Source organism: Paralichthys olivaceus, chromosome 11 (assembly GCF_024713975.1).
Source record: "Paralichthys olivaceus isolate ysfri-2021 chromosome 11, ASM2471397v2, whole genome shotgun sequence".
Taxonomy (NCBI): Eukaryota; Metazoa; Chordata; class Actinopteri; order Pleuronectiformes; family Paralichthyidae; genus Paralichthys; species Paralichthys olivaceus.
The window spans coordinates 11,632,819-11,655,895 of NC_091103.1; the positions used below are offsets into that span (position 1 = coordinate 11,632,819).

The window sequence follows — 23,077 nt, forward strand, 5'->3', positions numbered from 1 at the left end:
AAGTCTGGTTACCACATCCAGGCCTAAAGACTACATCTGGATTGAAACCTTATATAAATACGTCAGTGAGGGCATCTGCCACAAAGGTCCTACCTCCCCCGGAAACCTGAACAAGCAAGATACGGTAATGTAAGACAAAGGTATGCACTGTTTTCTGTTCTGTTTCTGACAGGTACCCTAGTGGACCAGGGACACCCATAGGCTGTATGTACAACATTATGGGACAATAGATACATACTAAATTAATGGTATATTTTCACAAAATATTGACAAAAAAGAAACATAAGGTAAACATGAGGTGTTCCATTGTACAGCACATGTAATGCAGGTACTTTCTTATGAATGATAACATTCAATTCCCAAAGGATATCTTGGCACAGGGTTGATCTGACAGCACTGCACATACCCCTGACTGGTAGGTGCTATGGCCTATTATTAGCTTCTGAACACTAGATACCGCCTTCCTAGCTCAGTCTGGTCTGGGAGAAAAAATATTCATTACGTAACAATAAAGAATCTGTCTCCCAGACCCACTTCCTGAATACCACGGCAGCAACTAGCCCCCAAAGTCAGACAAAGCGGAAGCCTCATCCATTTGTTTGCTGGAGCAGTGCAGAGCTGTGCCGCTTGTTTTCTGCTTACCCTTTACCTCCACACATTCACCACGCCACTCCTCCTTCCTAGCTCCTCTTTGTGGGTCACTGATGCAGCGGGAGTGACGCAGCAGTTGCAGCCGCCTCCAGAAGGCAAATATACACAGCAGGAACAGGGAACCTGCTGGAGAAGACAGCAGTGACGAAGGAAGATGGCAAAGGCCTGATCTGAGCCAAAGGGCGAAGAGGAGCCGCGAAGTCACTCTGCCTTCCTCCTCCAAAGCAAACACCAGAGACTTCCACAGGCCCAGCGAGACCTTCTCCACAGAGACACTTTTGGTAGGCTACTCACTAGTATGAGTGCTTGTTACGGCAGCAGCATAAGTGCTACCAGGGCTGAGTGTTGCTGTATGCTTTGAGTGTGAATGCTTTGAGAATGAGGCCTTGAGGCCTACTCAGCCTTGTATTGCAGTCTGTGCTTCCCTGCTGCTCAGTGTCCCTACAGGCCGCAGCTGAGCTCACTGAGCATCAGAGGCACAGAGGCCTGCATACTTTCTCCTGTGGTTTTGAACACATCCGAGCTGTGATATCAAGTGTGGATGACAAGGGGATGCTTACAAAGTGCTTCACAGCAACTGCTACAAGGAGTCATATCCAAGCACTTTAAGTAAGAGCAATGGATTTTTAAAATTCTATTATCAGTTTTGATCCTGATTTAGCTTAAGATCTATTTTTAATGTGAATACACATGTATTTCCCAATTAGTAACAAGTAGAGAATGAGATCCTCAACCACGTAAAGTGCATAATACGTTTGCCCAGATATGGTGAAATATTAAGGATGGCCTTTATATATAGAAATGGTGCACTGATATGGTACAACATTCTGGATGGATATTTCAGATGTCTTTCATATGACATGCATTAATCAGGTATGTAGTACATACAAATGAGTGATTCTCTCTTTTTAAAAGGACTATAACAAGGCTTTGAGATGGACTTAAATCAGCAATAGATTTGAACTCAGGGTCTATTAATTGACTGAGGGTACTCTAGGAAAAGACAGCTGCATTAGTTGCTGCATACTCACCCAACTGCAGCTTTAGCCAAGCCCCCAACCCCCAGATTTAGATTTTCTGGCTCCAGTAATAGAAGCAGCAGTGAAGCCACTTTTTCTCATGAAATCACTCGAGCGATCCAACCAAACCAGCAGGTGGCTGCTGGACCGAGTTGTGATACCAGGGGAAAATACATACCTTTTAAAGGTAAAGGCTATTGAGAATTAGGGATGATATCTTTACTTATAATCATGTAGGTATTGCCCATGGTTGCATGGTGTCAGTGTTGCTCCTCTTAAAGGTGCAGTGTGTAAGATTAAGGTGAAAGGGATTTTTGGTAGGAATTGGATATAAAATAATCCTAGGGATGTTTTCACCTGTGTGTAATCATCTAAATTGTATGAATTGCTGTTTTCTTTACCATAGAATGGACCCTTTATATTTAAAAACTATATTTACATGGAGGGGGGTCCTCTCTGTGGAGGCCGCCATGTTTTTTACTGTCGTCCGACCTGGACAAACTAAAACCTTTTGAGTTTTCATGTCAGCTGAAGTTCACCAAAGGTTCTCTCTGATGTTTGGAAGGGGAGGGTGAGATGAGGAGTATTCAGCTGCAACATGCAAATTCATCACTAAATTCTACACACTGAACCTTTAAACATCAATGTATTACTTACACTCAGTAGAGGACTTACTCATATATTGTAGTATCATATCAATTGATGTGATACTACTGTGCCTGCAGAACAACTGTTTTACCAAACCAATTGCTTGTACATGTAGGATACTCATTTTTTCTTTACATGGAGCACATACATCTATAAACCCTAATGAAGGCTGAAGTGCACTGGTTAACTCAATAAAATAAAGTTTTCTGAATAAATTCTCTAAAAAATATGCACAATCAAACTGCAAGTACTACAGTGGTAGACAGAAGCAATATTCAATAAACCTTGCTCCCATATTTTGGTGCTTCAAATGCACCTTTTGAAACAATTTTATTTATATTGACCCTTATTTACCCTCATGGAACATTTAACGTTGCGATTTTATCTTTTGAGGCATCATTATTTTAGTAAATTAACATGTATTACTGAAGCATGGAAGTAAGATTATGTTGTTAGACATAAATAGTACAATCTTCAAAAACCTTAACAAGATCAATTGATCCGAATTTATACAAAGCTATAAGCTGAAGAAGCTATAAGCTGAAGAAAATGGGACCTGCAGTCAAACTCAAAATTATTGATACAATACAAAAAATAACCTAAATTATTAATGTTTTTTGATACAGTTACAAACATTTTTATTCAGTGATAAAAAAGAAAAGTTTGAATGCGGTGTGTAGAATGCAGCACATCACGCCACCTAAAAGCTGAAATCAGGAATCTTAACCATTTGAATGCCATTTCTTTTGGGTTTCACAATAATGTGATTCAGTATGACAGATTAAAGAAGAGAGTGACAAAATAAGCAGACTGGCCCACCAGCTGCTCCCCAGGGGTCTAGTGTAGGGATCTTCAGGGAAGAAAGTTTTGCTGTCAGAATAAAAAAAAAAGTCTGTGGTTAATTTTGTATTGAAGAAACAACAGTGAAGATGAACCCAACACAGGAAATGAGAAGAGGACCGCACAGCAGTTATAAATAAAAGAGATCACCAAGCATATTGAAGAGACAAGGGCACAGAATATAACAACATGAATAGCAGGTTTCTTTCATTGAGACTAACACCTGCTACTTTGTCTTTGAAAGTACATTAAATCATTTGTCTTGAAACTGGTATGAAGCTGGTTTCAGCTTGTCTGACGAGAAGACCCTCTCAGCCACAGGACTCCACGCTCAGTAATGTAAATAAAAGAGCTGCTTCCGTCCTCAGAGGATAGTGAGAGGCTCACAGTGCCATGTCGGGTTCAGCTTCCTCCCCTCCCCCTCGTCTGCAGTGCTGACGCATCTGCTGCTTTTGCATCCAGCAGCAGCAGCCTCTATATAGGTATATACCCAGAGTCCCCGCTGATCGCAGGACTCTCTGTTTATCCCTTCATCATCACATTCAGCTTCTCACAGTCACTGCAACTGTGAGAAAAAGGCATTGCTGAACATCTGTCCTTTGCTGTGATGCACGGCACGACGGTCGTCACTGCCATCTCCTCTCGGGTTCTTCATTACCTAACCACAGTGACTGCGTAAGCACGGACTGAGGGCTTTGGTGTAATAAACTGCAGCACAGACACAGAGTGAGTGCACAAGCATGAAACAGATGGTGCAGCGTTATGCATTCAAGGTGCACGGTGTTTCTACGAGAGCTGCAAATTCTTAGTGTTTAAAATGTTTTGCTTTTGTGCAAAAGACATCTTTCCTTTTGGTCATCACCGACATACATCAGGATTTAGCTGGTGTGGTGCTGAGGGGATTTAATATGGCATTTGCTGTACAGCAAGGGACCTCTCGCTCTCCGCTGCTACCAGCAATGCAGCTGAGCGTTTTCTCATGCTGTAGCATCGAGCGCAGAGCTGATGTGTGATGTAGCACCCAGCATCTCTCCGCTCTCCCCACAGCCCCTCTGCCATGCTTAATAAAAGTTGCTGCTTCCTGCTCAGTGGCTACAGTGTGAGCGCTTCAGTTTGGCCAGCTAACACAAAGGCAGAGCCGTACTCCGGATTAGCTACATGCTGCATAAACTGTGAGTTGTTCCTATATATCTGTGGCAGGACAGAAGTGGGACAGCCAGAGGAGGGCAGGGTAGATCCAGGACCTGGGCTGCATGGATAGAGGCAAAGGACGTTGGAGCTGGAGTCATCTGCGCACAGAGAGGGAGGGAGAGGAAGAAAGACGTCAGAAAAAAAGCTCTGCTTCTGACAACACCACCGTTCACCGACCATCACTGAACGAAAACTACTTTCGCCTTGCTCTTGCAAAACTGTTTTTCACGTATAGTTGGTAATACTGAGGTCTGTACGAGAGGGATACTGCATGACACTGCTTCCTGTTCGCCCTGCATCATTTTGTCTGATTTACTAAGGTACGTTTTGCATGGTTTCCCTCAATTTGTAACCTTTGTTTTGCGGAAGTACGCTTTGCAGAGGTGCATAAAGGGGAATTTGCTTTGATATTTCGCTCTTTGTTTGACTGTCTGTATGCTATACTGTCATTTCTTGGTTTGTGGTTTGCTATGTGAGTTTTTTTTTTTTTTTTTTACGGTTACAGACGTAAAAAATTATTTCACATGAGCTTTTGAAGATTGAGTGAGGCTGGGTGTGGCAAAATCATGAGCAGTGATGACAAATTCAAAATATTCGCTCAGCATGTGGTGACAATGAACCACAACATTAGGTACAAATTGTCCAAAATGAAAGCGTTTAAGTTAAATAGCAACCTAGGAGAAAAGATGAAACTGTTATTGATAATGGCATAAACTGAGAAATTAGTATAAAAGCTATGGCACATTATGGTATCAAATGAGAAAGTCCTTTAAGTAGCATTTCTGCTGCAGACAAAGACACACGGACCAATACACACATACACATGAATCATGTTCAAGCAGAGTCAAAGGCAAACCTCGACTGCTGTGTGCTGCAGGTTCTCAGACATGGCAGGATATTTGTGGGAGAGGGGACGAATAACCAGACAGCTCACTTGCCATCCAGCTGAATCCCAATAAGTGCTGCGCCATAGCATGTTGCCATGGCAACGGAGGCCTGTCTGAGAAGGAGGGCAGGAGGCTGGTGGTGTTTTCAGCCGTCTGAGAGGCTTTGGAGAATGGCGGCCATATTGTATTTATTGCACAAATGCAAAATTTGAAACAAATAAATTAAAGTAAACCCCATTTGAAAAAATGTGACATATATTTAAAATAAATCAAGCAATTTCTAAATGGTGAGCAATAGCCAAGACAAAATATAGAAAAATGTAAAACAAAATTTCATGTAAATTTGAACCCATAATTAAGTTCATTTGATATAACTTGAGATCATCTTAACGGTATAATTTGCACAAACTAAATAAACTGATCACAACAAATTAAACAGGTTTTGGGTTAAATCATGGTTCGGAATAGAACATGTTTACCTCAGAGATCCATTGATAAAATAGAGTAGCATTTAGCCAAAACATCTCCACAGAGAAAATTATAGTGAAGCTGCACAATCACTGTATGGCTTTCACTGTGGCCATGAATGAAGATGAAAAATGATCACAATGAGAAAAATTACAAACTTTCTCTCTCTGAGCTTAAGTTTTTTTAATTTTTAGATGCGGTTGTGATGACTCATCATTTACAAAAGCAGGCTGAGTGTATGTTAACAGGTACAGTCAGAGTGCTACGTAAGTCATTCTAAATGACTCAGTATAGACTCAAACTGACTCTGAGTTGGCCACAGAGAGAACATCACGTTGGGTGATACATCCGCTGTCATGTAGAGGAGCTAATTATCTTAGTTTACAATCAAAATCAAACCAATCCACAAATACTGCTTTAACAATATATAAAACTATGTTGCTATTGACCAGACTAGAGATCTGTTTTATCTGTGTAAACAGTGCAGCAGTGTGTGGCTTTGTGTTATAACTAGATGTTATATGATTATTATGCTTAGACATTCATTAACGTCCTTGTTGTTAGAGTTGAAAACAACTGTAAGTGACACAAGTGAAGAGATGCCTGGGATATCAACTGACAAAGGGAGCACATGACTCATCCATGCACAACAATCTGCATGCCGTCTTCATATTAATAACAATAGGACTGACTAATCCAGATTAAACCTAATAGAAACCTGTGGCAGCACACTGACTAAGATAGCCATGCAAACACAGTTATCTTTAGAAACAATGACGATAAGTCAGTGATTGAGTGAGTCATTTGACTTTCCTGCATACTGCACTTTCTAGAAAGACGAGTCTGAGGTGTCCTTGTGACTTTGTTTTTTCGTATTAGTGCTTCACCAACTTCACCAACTCTATCTTCAGTCATAAAGTTCCAGTTCAAAACAAAGGTTATGTTATTACAGTGTTACATCAGTGATGCCTGCCAAAGTTTTTTTTTGTTATGTCTTGATGACAAATAATTAATAGCCCACTCAGATTAAGAATCTCTTCTAAAATGAGAGAGAAACAAGAATATGGAGAGGGAAAACAAAATAATGTAAGATAATTTTTTAGTGATATAGTGGCACAATCCTGAGATGGTTCAATAAAATCATCCAATATACAATAGATATATGTGAATGGGCCCTGTATTCTAACTTTAAGCTTTAAATTTCATGCAGGGTTTTTGTCTCAAATTGTAGTGGATGTGCTGATGACTTGATGTGACACTTGAGTCACCAATGTTGACCAAACTGAGCACCATCAGCTCATCTGTAAGGACATTACTGCCATCTAGTGTGTAAACACTAAAACACACCAATCTCCTGGATCACAACAGCCAGATCCTTGATTTTATAACAAGAATGATGTGATTATTTCTCTTCTTCTTTTTTTCCAGATGACAGTGGTGTCTCCATGCACTCAGAACCTGATGGATACCGCCCACCCTCACACTGTGCTTAGCAAGCTCAATGAGCAGCGCTCACAGGGCCTCTTCTGTGATGTCACCATCGTGGTGGAGGATGTTAAGTTCCGGGCCCACAAGAACATCCTGGCAGCCTGTAGTGGCTACTTCAGGAACGCCCTGACAGCTCCAGAGACATGGAGCTCCGGACAAGTGCTAGAGCTGATGGACCTGAAGTCAGAGGTGTTCGCCAGTATCCTTAACTTCATCTACAGCTCAAAGGTGACCTCACCTGCTGCAGAAGACACCAGAGGACTGGTGGCAGCTGGAAAAAGACTCGGAATTCCTTTTTTAGAGAAGCTGGCGGAACAAGAGCAACAGGACGAGTCCAGCACAGCACCAGTGTCTAAAAAAACAAAGAAGGAGGCTCCCAGGCCTGTGGAGATAGACAGTACTCAAGGGCCACGCATCACCAACGCCTTCTCCATCACTGAAGTGTGCCCTGGGAATAATCCTTTCACACCTCTGGCTCAAACAAGTGCGAAGAGGCCGTTACCGGACGTGGGACAGCTCCCGTCAAGTTGCCCAACAACATCCTGCCTCAGTGGGAACAATGAGACCGCCCACGCCCTCTCAGAGCACTCATATGCAGTTTGCAAATCTACTGAAGACAGCAGTCCGTCGGAAAACAAGAAGGTCTGTAAGCCGGCAATGTCACAGCCAAAGCAACTCATTTACAAGAACACAGGCCCGTTAAAAAAGCGCCACAGGCTGAGAGGCATTGTGGGTAGAACGCTATTTCCAGCACCAGCTGAACCACACACAGACAAACCAAATGCAGTAACCCCCACATTAGCTGATGGTGTCACTGCAGCACCTGCTGCAGCCGTGACACCAACTCCAATATTTTCAGAGGAACAGAGAGAAAAGAGTGTGGACCCGGGGCCAACGTCAGCTACTGACAATGTTCAAATGGAGTTAGGCCCACCAACCCTTTCCCCTCACACCGAAGACAGCATCTCAATCTATGGGTGCGAGCACTGTCCAGAGATATTCACGAATAATGCTCTCCTCACAGTTCACTCAGAAGTACATAAAAAGCGTTTTGTCAGTCATTTGTTTTGTAAGTTTTGCCGCAGAAAGTTCATTCACCTGAAACGGCTGCGCAACCACGAGCAGGTCTGTCCTAGGGCTGTAACAGACCCACCTAAATTAGAAGCTCCTGACATACCAGTCAATGAGATGGAAGACCATTCAGATGACATGGAGAGCATCAAAACACAACTTCCTTCTTCTGCGGACCTCTCCACCCCTTGCACAACAGATCCCCTTGAAATGGACCAATCAGAGCCTCCACAGCATGAGAAGGCAGCAAGGCCTGGTGGCAAGCAGAGGAGATACAACTGCAGCATGTGCAAACGGGTCTATGTCACCCTATCCAGTCTGAAGCGGCATGAAAATGTACACTCCTGGCAGAGGGCCTATCCCTGTCATTACTGTAATAAAGTGTTTGCCTTGGCAGAATACCGCACAAAGCATGAAATATGGCACACAGGTGAACGACGCTATCAGTGCATTTTCTGCCTGGAAACATTCATGACATACTATATCTTGAAAAACCATCAGAAGTCTTTTCACGGCATTGATCCCAGTTTAGCTATCAAGAGGAAATCTGCCAATGGCGGGCTGAAAGCCAGCGTTTACCCAATAAAGCTCTACAGGCTCCTGCCTATGAGGTTCAGAAAGAGACAATACAAGACGTACAGTCAGACGTATTCAGAGAGTGCTGAGAAAAGTGACCAAGATGCACAGGACAGTAGCTCTCTCATCCCTCCATTAGAAGAAAACGGTCTAATCAGCCACCCTGATGCTATGCCGTTCCCTCTCACGTTCATGGCCACGACAAAGACAGTGGCCCCTGTTATTCCTCGAATCAGCTTTGACAAGCTCTGTGACCAAGATGTTGATCATAATTTGAACAGTGAATCCGAAATTCAGAGAGGCGCAAGAAAAGAGGCTGAAAGTAGAGATTCATCCTTCATTAACTACAACAGTACCTTCTCTCTACAACACGACAAAGAAGCTTACAATGACGATCCTCCACTGATTATGAACTCAGAATACATCAGTCATAACGTGCCATTCCTAAACTCTCTGAGCACTGTTAAAAAGTTAGGTGAGCTGTCAGCTTCTGCGAAAAGAGTTGAGGACATGACCAAGGAGATACTTCAGTCAAGCACAGAGAGTCTAGTGCGTGATAGAACAGTGGGGTCAAAGACAGAAACATATATCGCCAAACCTGCGTGTCCGGGGCCATCACTGGATGGTGATTCAATGCCACTATGTCAGATTACAGTGAAAATAGGCAATGAGGCCATCATCCGCCGCCGAATCAAAGGATCTAAGCTCTTCCCCAGAAAGAAACGAAGAGTCAGAGAATTGAGTGAGGAGGAGAGCCTGAGTCAGTGTCCTCCAACGAGAGAGAGCTCAGAAAGCCCCAGGCTCCGCCTCAGATCAGAAGCAACCATCGCGGTACAGCCAGAGACTAATGAAGATCCCAATGACTGTGACTCTGCTGATAAGCTCTGGCGTCCCTACTACTCTTACAAAGCTAAGAAGAAGAGGAGGAAGATGAGATTCAAGCATAGAAATGCGTTATTTCACCATTACGCTGAAACATCTGTGGATAGATCTGCTGCAGCCGAGGCCCCCTTCGATAGTAGCAGCTGGCTGACTGAGGAGCACAGCTCAGGTGGCAGTGCAGAGGTGAAACGCAGCCTGAGCAGGAACTGCAGCCCGAGGGCCACCTACTGCTGTGACATCTGCGACAGCTCCTTCATCACAGAGACCGGCCTGAGAGCTCACGTTATTGGTTCCCACCCATGTTTTTGCCTGACGTGCGGTAAACAAGGTCCCCCTGGTGAGGCACCTGCTGGCAGAGATTACATCTGCAACAGTTGCATGGAAAGTGGCTCCTGCTTTGACAATTCATCCCGGAGCCCCAACCCAGAGAAGAAGTATCGCTGTTCCTTCTGTCCGCAGCGCTTCCTCTACCTTGCCACCAAGAAAAGCCACGAGAAAAAACACCAGGACACAAATGATGAGGGATATAACTACGACAACTTCCCACCATCTTCTGAATACCTAAGTGAAGACAATAAACAAGACACCATCAAAACAGAGGGCAGTGACACTCAGGGGGACACTGACATAATGAATGAAAGGGAGAAAGGAGGAAATATTTCCAATAATAAAATTAAACCTAAAATTGAGGATACAACTGACTTTATGCCTTTGACTACATACCAGGACATGTCACATTCCAGCATTAAAGGTCCATTATCACCATGCATTGACCCACTGTTTTCCCTGGCATCCTCTAAGGTGAAACACAAAATCGTAAAACAGCGCTCTGTGCATCTCATCTCAAAAAAGCAAGCCAGTGACAGCGACGGCAGCAAGGACATTTTGACTGGGCCGCGAACGAACAGTCACAGTGATCGAGAGAAGTCCTATAAACTGTTTAAGAAAAATGACTCAGAGAGTAAATGTAGCCACATTTCTATACACAAGCCAGAGAAATGGGTCTGCAAGGAGGAGCCATTTTTTTAAAGATAGTTTAGGACAGACCATCTATAGGCACAGGAGAAAGTTAATGGACTTTGACTGTGATGGACGACGTGTCTCCACTTCCTCCCACTATCCAGAAACAAAGCCAAAATATCCCGGAAATGAACGCTACTGTTTTGCGTGTTTGGAACCAGAGTTGGGGGATGGAGCTGCGGTAGCGAAGTCCAAGCGACACACATGCAACCAATCACGAGTCAGTCTCAGCTATCAATCATGATGTCTTACCCCATTTTCATAGAATTAAATAACCAGTTAAACCCAAATCAGAGAAATTAGCACTTGCATATATCAGCATGCTAACAACTACCTAATCTTTGAGAACATTTTATTTGACATGTACTTTGACTTTTTAGATTGTCTCATGTCCAATCCACTAACATGAAGGAGTCAGGATTTTATGTTAAACAGAGCAGCCAACCAGGGGCCATTGAGACATTTTGGTTCAACCTTTGGGGAGCTGTCATGTCATCCATGTTTATATACAGTCTGTTTTTGATGCAAAATGTGAAATGTTGTATTTTGCAGCTGAGCAGGGTGAAATATCAGTGTGGGCTCTTTCCTCCATATCTCAACATCTGAGTCCATGGTCCATTGTATATGCATATAAGGCAGAATATAAGGCAATGACTGTAACCTCAAGAAAACAAATGATGTGCAATTTCAGAATAGGGGTGGGACGTGCGGACAACTGAAAAGCTGTCTAGTGTGGTGTCCGGGTAAAACAATATGTTTTGTTTTTATTGGTCACATTTCTAATTTGTCCATGGAGTTAACAGGTTTGTGGCAGGTTGCACTTTAAAGTTTGACTATGCTAATCTGTTTGTTAACTACTTTGATAATTACGTTTCAACGCTGAGCACCATTGATATACTTCTAATTTCTAATTAACACACGGCACCACTGAGTTACTACTTTTGTGTGTTTAAATATGTATAGAACATGTAAAAGCATTTAAATAAATGTTGTTGATATTCTAAACAGTTACTTCTTTCCTCCTTAATCCTTGTTAGAGACACGATCAATGCTTGTCTTTTATTTCACAGTATTCAGCGACCACGGATCGACACATCATCAGTTTACTTGATATTACGTTACTCACGGTAAAGGGAATATTTCAAATAACTCTAAAAGTTATGCAGTTTAAGTGTGGAGATTTTTAAATTGGAAGTTTTACATACAGTGAGATTTAAACAGTTGTGCTAAAGGCTGCTCCACAGTGAGCATTTTCCTAAATATAAAGCCATGTGTTAGTTATCTGCTCCTCCAGCTCCTCCAGGGACCTGCAGCCCATCTGAGAAGTTCATTCCCTTCGTCTTCCACACAAACTGCATCTGTATTTAGAGCTGGGCCTCAAAAACACAATTTCCAGATGTTTCCAAATTCTTTGCTGCTCTCTAAGACCGGCAATGATGCAACAGATGGATCACAAGGTACTGATCATCCCACTGATTATGAACATTTCGCCATGTCTCTATTATCTGTCATTTAATAAAAGCTGATTGCTTATTAAAACACGGATAGCAACAAGTCATTATGTTCTTAATGTTAGTACAGTTCAGCTTTGATTTTTCATTTATAATCTGTAAGCATGTGACATTAAAAGCTATTGGACTCTGAGATAAATAAAGATTAGTTACACCGATATAAATTATAACCATCATGTTGTAGTAGTATAGTCAGTATAGTAAGGACAATACTACTATACAATACTACTATATACACTCAAATCTGATGGCTAAAGACACATCAATAATGCGCAAAATGTCAAAATAGGTCTTATCATAATTAGTAATAAGTATTGTTCACTAGACTGTGCTACTTACTATAAAGAAACTGGTTATAAAAGTTAAAATCCATACCTGCTGCTATCTGTGATGGGGATAAGTCCTGTGTTTTTACCAACCAAAGCAACATCACCTTAAAAGAGAAGAAGACATCACAAAATGTCTGTCGGGTATATTTACATAGAAGATAGTGGTTGATATATTCTTAAGAGTTTTAATGTAATCTTGAAATTTCATATTGTTTTGTCAACATGTAAAATAAAATAAAAACACTACTTTAACTTTATTCTCAACAGTGACTTCATCTGACTTAACATTTCGACTCCATTCTCCATATGCAAAATAAAAAATATGATATGTAGTAATATACATTGACTTTATTCTCTTCAATTTGACTTTATTCTAGATGTTTAAAATAAAAAATAAAACCTCTTTTGCCACTGATTTAGTTTGACTTGAATCTCAACAATTTGACTTTTCACTGATGTGTTAAATAAATAAAAAAATCTCAACTGATTTAGTATGACTTCACTTATCAATCTTTTGACTTTATTAGTGAAAAGCATATATATATATATCTTAAAACTGGAACTAATACTCTTCCAAACACATGACAATATATTGAGTATCTGTAGTCGATTAGTCGATTAAATCACTGGTGTATGAATCAATAACTAAATACTAATGAGTGTGAATCAATTCTGGTATTTCACCAGTCGGGAAACTGTGTGCCTCAGAAACTACTTTCAGATTAGAGTTAATTTTCACATGTGTCTCACACAGGATTAGGCAGTGACATCTAAGATTATCCACTGAGCCTCAGCTCCACGAGTCAGTGTGTGCTCTCTAAACAAGCGTTGCGTAATTAACAACACAGCAAAGTCACATGAAGTAACCAGAAAAGCTGCTACCGCCGTCACCAGGGTGGAGCGGTGGCCGAGGCGAGGCGCTTGACTTCAAAATTTTATCCGGCCCGTTTTCAACACAACGGCTTGTGCGGGAGTTGACGTGACGCGGCAGTGGGGCTGTCTCTCCTCCGCGCTGCCTGCATTCATAAACGGATATGTTGATAACCCAGCGCTGAGAGCACCGGAGCAGCGACAACAGGCGGCTCTGACCATGGCGGAAGAGGACGACGCGAGGATTCGGAACTTACAGTGCCTGCGGGGGAAGATATGTAAGTAGACCGCCGTTCCCCTCACTCTCCCGGCGGCGTGGATGTGTTGGTGGTGGTGGGAGAGGTCGGCGGTAGAACCAGCGAAAGAGCGGCAGTGGTGGCGGCGGCGGCAGGGGGGAAGCCGGAGGGGCGCGGCGGCAGTGCGGGCGGGCGGGCGGCAGTGTGGAGGCACAGGCAGCCAGTTCATCTGGTCGGTCCGCTGGTTAACGTCAGGTTAGCCTAGCATGCTAACAGCAGTAGAGGGCTTGTTGTGAATGGTTTCATTCATCGAGCCTAGACCGCCAGTTCAGTAGTCTGAGCAGCTCGGGTGTTTTACGAACATTGAAATGACATTATTACTTTATTTTAAATATGAGAGTTTAGTGTTGCGCAGAGCTGCCCGGTTAAGCTAAGGTACCTCTGGTGGCAAAGCAGGCAGGCTAGCTACCACCAGTCCATCGTCACTAACCCACTCACTGCAGGCATCTGCCAGACAGGTAACTCACCTCCGGGTACATTATGACCCAACAAAGAAGTACAGCCATGAACTACAGATACTGGACGTTAAATATGTACTTTAAATATCCCTTTAACTTTCCAGTGGCAGTCAGTGTATGACAGTACTTCACTGATTGCAGTTTCTCCACAGTTTCCTTCATCAAGTGTCTGAGTCAGAACTGGATCTGGATAATAAAACGAAGACACATGTAAATGATCCTCTGTCATCATTTACCACGACATTATTAGTTATGAAACCACATAGGTATGAGTTAGCTGTCCTGCCTCCAGCACCAAACAATATTCTGCAAGCCTATAGTCCCCAATGTAGTTATAATAATATTACTATAGTCATGCATCTAATTACAGTACAAATTGGAAACATTGGACTCAGACTGAGGGTTGGACGATGTGGCCAAAAATAATATCAAGTTAAAAATGTGTTCATATGAGTCGATGCTAATATTATCATAATAAATGTCACATTGTTATTTCTGATAAGTTCCAAGACTGTTTGACGGTTGTGGTTTTAAACTCTTCTTTATGGACAGAGAATAACAACCACTTTAAAACATTTTACAAATCTGAGGTAGATGATTTAACACAGGCTGGGATGGTCCAGTTCTGTACCTACATGTCTGTGAGGCCTAAATGTGTTATTGTGGTTTTTGTCAAAATACTTCCAAGTCCAAGATGTGTGTCTCATGTTTCAGCCATTACTTAGATATTGACATGTGAATTACACAAGTCACGTTGACTTGTAGATAACAAGGTGTTTCATGTGTTGCAGCAGATTTGATTATTCTCACTTTTAACACACATCCATCAGAACATATTCTCCACCGCACCACCCTCTGACGTAATTGAACATGGTTAGTATTTATTTTCCCCATGTGGCATTGCTTCATCCTAATGGTGAAACTAAAGTCAAGTGCGGTCAATAATCAGATGAGTTCAATTTAAAACAAGTGTGCATTAATGCTGAGATATTTAGAAAATTGTTTTTATTAATAATACTGTTTTAAATGTGTAAGCAGGGTTAGAACATGTTATGTCATTGGATATAAATGTTATTTAACTTGTAACTATAAGGTGAAAATAAGTTAACAAGTATGTAAAGCATGTCCATAGGCACACAACAGGAGGACAAAAGTCGGTTTCACTACTATGAATTAATGAGAAAATGGTTAGCAGAACAAAATAGAGGAACTGTCATGGCATGTAACTCACTTTGCAGTCTTACGAAACTCCATTCTTCCTCATTCACACTTTGTCCTTTTTGCTTTAGCCTACATCAATGGAGGTGGCACTCTATGAAGATGTGTTTCTGCTTTAAATGGACAGAGCAATTTGCTAAATGCACTTGTTTTCTTCAACATCAGAATAAAATCAAATCACAGACCAGTTGATAGAATGATCAAGCCTTCGTCAGCTAAGACAACATACTCTGAACTTGTGGTCATGGTTTTCACAGGGTGACAAGCTTCTGTTGTAGTGGAAATGTTATTTAAGAGGAAAGGTGGCATGTGGTTGCCTAGTCAAAGTAAACTATCTGTGATCTTGTGTGCCCTACTTCCACCAGGTCATCCTGATCCAAGCTTAGTGACAAGTTGCCTCTTTTACTGACCCTTTCTAAGATTAGCCTGTTAAAAAGCTGATCTCACTGCTGGCTTTTCTTAATTAGGTCCCTAACTTGGCTTAGAGTTACTATCCAAAGCACAAGGATCAATTTAGATTGCTGTCTTTGCCCCTCTCATCCACCCGTCTAAATCTGACTCATTGTGAAGTTATTGATAGAGCTCCCTTTTGAGTGACTCGCTGTTTCAGTTTCAAGTTATATGGCTTCGATTTGGTGCATTTTTTGTGTATGTGTTACACAAAACCTTGTGCAATGTAATCTGGTTCTGCTGCGATGTAATGGAAGTGTGTGTGCGCAAGTAGTGTGTCACAAAGGTGTTTGTCATTTGTGAATCAGCGCTGTACCGTCGCCATTAGTTATGCTGAGGAAGTCAATGTTTCATGTTTTTAACCACATATGAGCCTCGTCTACTTCAGCTACATCCGCTCTGCAGCTCGCCTGTGCAACTGGCAAGAGCCGGAGCTCCCATGTGAAAACGAGGATGTTGAAAACAAAAGCATTTTTTAAAAGTGAACTGTGTATGATTACAATCATTTGTGCTTGTATTGACTAAGATTAGCTTGCACTGAACTAGATTCAGGGAAGATAAGATTAAATGTAGGAGTTCACTAATTCAAATATATAAAAGCTTTATTAGTTTAGGACTGTCATGGTATAGTACACTGAATTGGCATACATGCATATTTTCTTAGACCCTCCTTAAAGTACTCTGTATTTCTGCTCAAATGTAATTTAGTTAACTTCTCTATCAGGCATACATGTTTTTAAAATGACAAATATATATATAATATATATATATATATTCATACCTATTCTGGAAGACTGTATAGAAATGGATACATGTTATTGAGTGGGTTGTGATAGCCTAAAACCTAATTTGCCAGAGATGCTGCAACACAGGCACATGTGGTTTTGCAATTAATTGCTAATTATTTGTTTCTCCATTAATCCAGGGGACACTGTTGTTGTTATTTTGATGATGGTCAAATTAGTGATGATGTTCTTCTCTTGGGGCTGCAGGTGAAGCTAAGAACCTGGGCCCAGTCTCGGGTCCAAATCGTCAAAGGGATCTCTGCACCTTTTGCACCATAAGTCTGGACCAGGAGGAGGTGTTACGCACCAAGGTGTTTGACAAAAGCGTCAGGTAAGCTGGAGAATCAAACCCTCGAACTTCTAACATACGTGGAGTGAATTATAATGTGGATTCTTGTTATTGTCTTATTTCTAGTTAAGGTTGTGGTTTTAGAGCCGTCACATTATTTGTTTATAATGAATTCCCAATCTTGAATATTTCAGTACGTTTCAATAATACCAAGGTACACTATGCATACTTTGGTCAGATGAGTTGTTACGTGAAGAATGCACAACAGACCATGGTTGGTGAGAAAAATTCAAGAAATGCCAATACTTTAATTTTAATATAGCAAATCTAGCCGTGTTACTTTTTGCTCTGACATTGAGCAAGGACCATTTATGGGGTTAACATGTTAAAATTTTGATGAAAAATGCAGTTTTAACCACAATGGCACTCAGTATCCTTCCACCAAAGAGGGTGGTAATCCGTCCAGTAGTTTTTGTGTACTTTTGCTTACAAACAAACAAAGAAACAAAGAAACCAACAAGCAAACAGACAAGAATGAAAACCTGAAAATCTCTGCGGACGTAAAAACAGGGAAAGCAAATAAAAGCAAATAACTAGAAATACATAATACACATTAAGTTTAGTGACTTTGGATATTAGCCATTGGCTACCGTCATTCAATTCTTTGTACAAATGTTGAAATAGAAATAAAAAAATATTTGAACATTTCTGATGGTGACTCAGTTATACTAAACTCTGGACCATTTCGCTCATTGTTGGACTGTCATGGGGAAAAATTAACCATCTTTAACACTATCAATACATGACGTGTGTGTGGTACTGATACCATTTGAAATTAGATATTTTGGTACAGATGTGGATCAAATTTGATATTTCACCAGCGATTCAGTGAAGGGTGTGGGAGATGGGCATTAAGGAAACCTTTTTAGATGTCTATCTTCATTGTCGCATGTCTCAGTGTTAACATGGGCCTGCCCTCTCTAGGTATTTCACAACAGCTCTTTTTTTTCTCTCTCTCTCTCTCTCTCTCTCTCTCTCTCTCTCTCTCTCCTGATTTCGGTGCAGTTCAAAAAGATTTTACAGTCTCTCTCTGAGGAAGTGAGTCCTCCCACGCTCTCCCCTTTCTTTCTCTGTCACTCTCACCCACCTTAGCCTCTGTTAAGCACGTCCTAATAATGATTCACATTTTGGCCCTGGATGGTGCTTGACTTACCTGTGTTGTATGAGCTCCCGTTTCTAATGATTTAAAGGAGGTGTTTACAAAAAGCTGTGGTCAAGTGGTTCTACCTCGAGCTCTCATTATTATTCAGAAGTTACAATGATAAGGGAAGGTAGTACAGTAGGTGTATGTTTGAGTTCATGCAGAATGGGTATAGTGTATAATTCCCTGTGATGTTGAGTAGTATGTGTGGGCGTATACGAGGATGTGTTGGCCAAACCCTGTGCGGAAGTGTCAGGCAAGATATTTCACCATCCAAGATCCATAAATAGTCAAGAGGAGCATCAGTGCAGGCAGGGTTTAAAAAGCCAAAGCACAAGGTTGTAATTGTTGGGAATATTTGTTCCAATCTGTCTGATTACCAGGCTAGTTTGATTCAGTGTTTAAACATGGATGAAATGGAACCCCAAAGTATAATTTATTAAGGCACAGGAACCATAAACTCCACCAATGTTTGACAGGCAACCACATGTCCGAGTGGCACTTATATTTTTCTGAAAACAAGCATATTTATACACAAAGCAATTGTCTAGCAAGTTGTTTATACCAGTATGCTTGTTTCTATTTCTCCTAAATGAACATACCAGACTCCAAACTTGGCTCACCGTAGAGGACTTGTAGGTAAATTTTAAAAGGGGGGTTGAGGTTTAACTTTAACATATAAAGTGTTAATCCAGTACAACTGTGTTGAGGACTACTTGGTCTGTTTGGGACAGGTTGTCCATCTGCAGGCAGCACCTGCATCGAGGTAGTGCTTAACCTACAATCAACTATGTCAGATCAAGCTGTCTTGCTCATAGTCTTGGTCGTGACGTGGATGTGTTGGCAGGACTGACTGGCACAGATGCTTGGGCCCTCTGTGTTCCTGCTAGCTCTGACAGGGGAAATCAGTCCTCTGCTGAACACAAGGCCAGGTTATGTGGTGTCATAGCACTCATGCTGTTTAATTATTGGAATTCGCATGTTCTCCACATGTCTCTGTGTGTTTCAAGAGCACAGGTTTACGTCCCAGTCCAAAGACCTGCAGTTTAGGTGAAGTGGAAAGTGTTCATTTGCTCATCCGTGTGAATGTGAGCATGTTGTCTGTTTAAGTGTGTCCCGGTGACACTGTGATGATATGATTATCATTAAAAGTAATTCCACTGAAAGTCCATATGATGATATTCAGGGTATGTCTAAAGTCCTAAAAAGTATTTGATTTCGTTTTGTTCCCTTAAAGAAGATCAGAGAACTTAAAAGTCTTACATTTCATTGACATACATTTGTATTTGTTTTTTCTGGAGACAAAGTTAGTTAGAACTATTTTCTATGATTGTGGGCTATGTTACTGTAAGTGAGACTAGTGCAATTGTGGATTGTGTTTGCACATAGCTTTCTGCTAAATCATTTTTATAGAATTGTTATTATTATTATTGTTGTTATTATTACAGTACTACTGTAAGAAACCCATAGACAAATAGGCACATGCCAGTCTCTGCAATTTCATAATAATTCTAATAATAAAACTCTTTATTTTAGTGTCCAAATATATTTGTCACTTTAAAGTTGTTTTTGCTTTCTTGGCTCTTGGTTTTTATTTTACCTTTTAGTTTGATGTACGCTAAAGGAATGCAGATGAAGGAGAACAAGAAATTGTTTATAGAGAGAATGGATGGCAGAAGTGACAGATTTAAACTGAGGACATGGTGAGAACATTTCCCTCGCCCTAGATGAGTCATGAGGGCACCCTGTGTTGTCCACCTTATGCTCAGGCACTTCAATCCATTGTACATTAACAAATACTATCTTTATGATTATTTGGCTCTAATATAATAATGTAATTATGGTTGCTGTGTAGCATGACATGCATTCCACATAAATCCAGGGTCATAAATACAACCTTGTATAACGCTAATTACATCATCGTTACAAATCAGCAGCAGTCCATTACATGAGGACTTTCATTTAGCGAACACATGATTTCACAGTATTTTATCAGGTGAATGCTATTTGTCCAAGAAATTCACATGCACACCCACTGGTTACAGGAGCTGCAGGTCATTTCACAGTGCCAACTGTAGTTGAAGAAACTAATGCAGATATGTTTCCCTCTGTTTTAAAAAAAAAATCTCCATCCACACTACCTTCATTTTACAAAAATCTTCATCCAGATGACCCAAAAGTAACAACAAACAAGCAACACACATGCTGGTGACGACAGTTCAGGTCTCAGAAAAGTTGTTAGCTTGGAAGGAGCTACTCTTGCCTTTTCCATAGCTATTTAGCACTGACTTGTTCTTCATCGCTCACTCCTCGTAGGTATGAGCACGCACCATAACCATTGCGGCTTGCATCTAAAAAGTTGTGAAGCAGCTTCTTGGAATCCTTAGGGCTGCTAAATCTGTTTCCATAAATCCCTTTTACAAACACACAAATAAATAGGGACCTGATTTTTTTGAAGTCTTTATATGGCGAGACATTTTTAAAAGTCTCAGTTTTAGTGACTTTAAATGCTGTTTGCATGTGGATAAGAGGCCCAAAAGCAGAGGAAAAAGTTTGTTTTGTGAAATATCCACATTAGTGTGGATATGGCCTCAAAGTTTTGTGTAGTGGTGTGAGTTTTATATATGTATTCCATAATATGGCAAGCCTGCTTTACAGAATGGGTCTGAGACAGTTGACTGGCCTAGAGTGAAGGGATATTTATTCAAAAGAGAGAGTCTGCATGTAATACAACTGTGATCAAGAGGCTTTCAGACTTAGAGGTGAAGGCCATTGTAAGTTGTGATGAACTAAAGATGACTACACACAGGGATTTAATGTTGATAATGAATGTCCAATCCCGATTCTGGAAACATTTTAATTTGACTTGGAAGCAGATGAAACTAGCCTGGCACTCATTAGAAAGAAAACCTCCGCCAAGGCCCAACAGAAATTAACGAAACATTTTTAATAACATCCTGGATCTGTGCCCTGATCATTTTTATGGGTTCTTCCTTGACACATACTCAACCCCTCCAAATAATGTCATAGAATTAGGTTAGAAAGGTTAAATAGAGTAGCTTATGCTTAATCCTGCTAACAAACACAAAAACAGACAAAATCTTCCTTGGCTTAGATAAAAGAAATGCATTGACCATCAAGTGAAGTGAATAAAAGTTGTGCGCAAAATACATGTGATGATTTTATTTTTTAGAGTAGAATAATTCTGAAATCTGATCATACATTTGTTATAGGCTGCCATGATTAGCTGATTAATCAATTAGTCGATCTAATGAATATTAATTTCTACACACATTCTCACACGCTCCCTTTGTTTCCTCTTTTATTTGCAGCCCTTTCTATGGCGAGGACTTCTATTTTGAGATCCCACGTCCATTCCAGTGTTTATCCTTCTACGTTTATGCCAAGAGCGTTTTTCCAAGGGACCCAGCTGTTGGTAAGTCACATTAAGTAAGGCATTTACACAAGTAGTAAGTAAGTAATGTTTGAATGGATGGGTTGTAATTTAATGTTGACTTTTCAGGCAAGGTATCAATCCGGAAGGATGAGCTGTGTAAATACAGTGGGAAGGAGGACTGGTTCAGCCTTCAGCCAGTAGATCCCAACTCAGAAGTCCAGGTAATGTCTAGGAAGAACTTCACTGTTTTAAATGAGGTATAAAATGTGGCTTTTGATTTATAGCATATATCACAGAAACATTTTGGTTACTTGTGATCTTTAAGTTGTCACTTATCTTCATGATACTGGGATAGCTGTAAACTTTTTTTCCTTTCAGCATTTTATTGATAATTCCTTCAGTGGTGCTGTTCTTATTCTTACCACATGTCCAGCATGTTGGGCTGTGCTTGATCAAATTTGTTGTGGTCTGGTTGTTCTCGGGTGAAACTACAGCACATAACCACTTGTGCACCGCTGGAGCTAACATATTGACTCTAGCTGCCATTATCCCACGCCAGACTATTCTGGGTATGTGCTGCTACACTGATTCACACTTAAGTAGACACTTTGAGCTGGAAAGTTACATTAGAGAGTGATGGAGGTGTTGCTGCAGTGGCTTTCTAGCATTATTTTAGCTGTTTCTCTACCCTGTGAGCAGCATTAACTCATGTGTTAGAAAAACTGCTCAGTTAATAATGAAATCTGCAGCAATAGCACAAATAATACACATTTACTTTGTCCATATTTGTCGCCACGGAGGGAGTTGTGATACGAGTGTTATTTTGCTGATGATATTGGCTCATTCAGATCCTTGCAAAGTAGTCAGTATTATATTGGCATAAAGGTCTATCTTGCATCAGAAAGAACTGCTCGCCATCTCAGCAAAGTGCTGAATTGCAGTGAGTGCAAGTGTGTGGGCGTTTTGTTTAGCCTCGCTCTGTTGCTCATTCTCTCGCTCTGTATCTCTCTAGCTCTCTTAACTCCGACACTTCCAAAGGCAAGACCAGCAGCCTTCACCACATCCGACACTGTAAAACTCCTTCTGAGTGATGTCAAAACTGCTGACAGCTGTTGTCACACTTGCTACCGCCATTAACTTAAAGCAACATGAAATGTGAGGTGGAGCTGGGCCACAGGTTTAGAAAGTAGCAATGCTTTCATCGTATTCAAATTAAATGCTAGGAACATATTTTTGCATGTTAGTAAAAAAAAAAACATGATTTGGTTGTCTGAGAGATTTGGCATCCAGTCATTTTCTCACAAGCACATACTACAACCCACATTTTCATTTGTTTTTTCCACCCACGTGTTGATCTGGGATTCAGATTGAAACTTTTGCCTTGTGCCCCAACATAAGACGACTCTCTTGGCATCTCACCCACCGATCACTCTCCTCTCCTCATGTTCAACAGGGTAAAGTCCACCTTGAGATGCGATTGAATGAAGTGATCGCAGAGAATGGCTCAGGAGGTCAGCACTTACTAGTCAGGT

The 23,077-nt window shown here is 41.0% G+C and overlaps 2 protein-coding genes and 1 long non-coding RNA gene across 6 annotated transcripts in view; 2 read left to right on the forward strand and 1 right to left on the reverse strand.

Moving 5' to 3' along the window:
• Positions 1-11,746, forward strand: zbtb38 (zinc finger and BTB domain containing 38). Of its 4 annotated transcripts, XM_069534017.1 has the most exons (4): positions 1-140; positions 685-932; positions 4,364-4,669; positions 7,133-11,746. In XM_069534017.1, exon 4 carries the CDS (start codon positions 7,133-7,135, stop codon positions 10,748-10,750), a length of 3,618 nt encoding a protein of 1,205 aa, XP_069390118.1. In that variant the 5' UTR covers positions 1-140; positions 685-932; positions 4,364-4,669; the 3' UTR covers positions 10,751-11,746. The 4 variants fall into 4 exon arrangements, with proteins under 4 accessions (XP_069390118.1, XP_069390120.1, XP_019950749.2 ...); XM_069534019.1 differs by lacking the exon at positions 4,364-4,669 and having other exon boundaries at positions 16-129; XM_069534018.1 differs by lacking the exon at positions 1-140 and having other exon boundaries at positions 599-932.
• LOC138411988 (uncharacterized) lies at positions 2,636-13,893 on the reverse strand. The gene is made up of 3 exons (XR_011244481.1): positions 13,709-13,893; positions 12,628-12,685; positions 2,636-4,447 (listed from the first exon to the last, which is right to left on the reverse strand). It is a non-coding gene; the product is annotated as an uncharacterized lncRNA (long non-coding RNA).
• Positions 13,437-23,077, forward strand: part of rasa2 (RAS p21 protein activator 2) — a 26,304-nt gene continuing 16,663 nt past the window's right edge. The window contains exons 1-5 of the mRNA XM_069534020.1: positions 13,437-13,729; positions 16,866-16,989; positions 21,481-21,584; positions 21,672-21,766; positions 22,999-23,075. Of these exons, the coding sequence (XP_069390121.1) occupies positions 13,672-13,729; positions 16,866-16,989; positions 21,481-21,584; positions 21,672-21,766; positions 22,999-23,075 (458 nt within the window). The 5' untranslated portion in view covers positions 13,437-13,671. The remainder of the gene's footprint in view (positions 13,730-16,865; positions 16,990-21,480; positions 21,585-21,671; positions 21,767-22,998; positions 23,076-23,077) is intronic.

Excerpts from the sequence above, each read along its gene's own strand:
- zbtb38 (XM_069534017.1), top strand. The coding sequence starts at position 7,133 with ATGACAGTGGTGTCTCCATGCACTCAGAACCTGATGGATACCGCCCAC.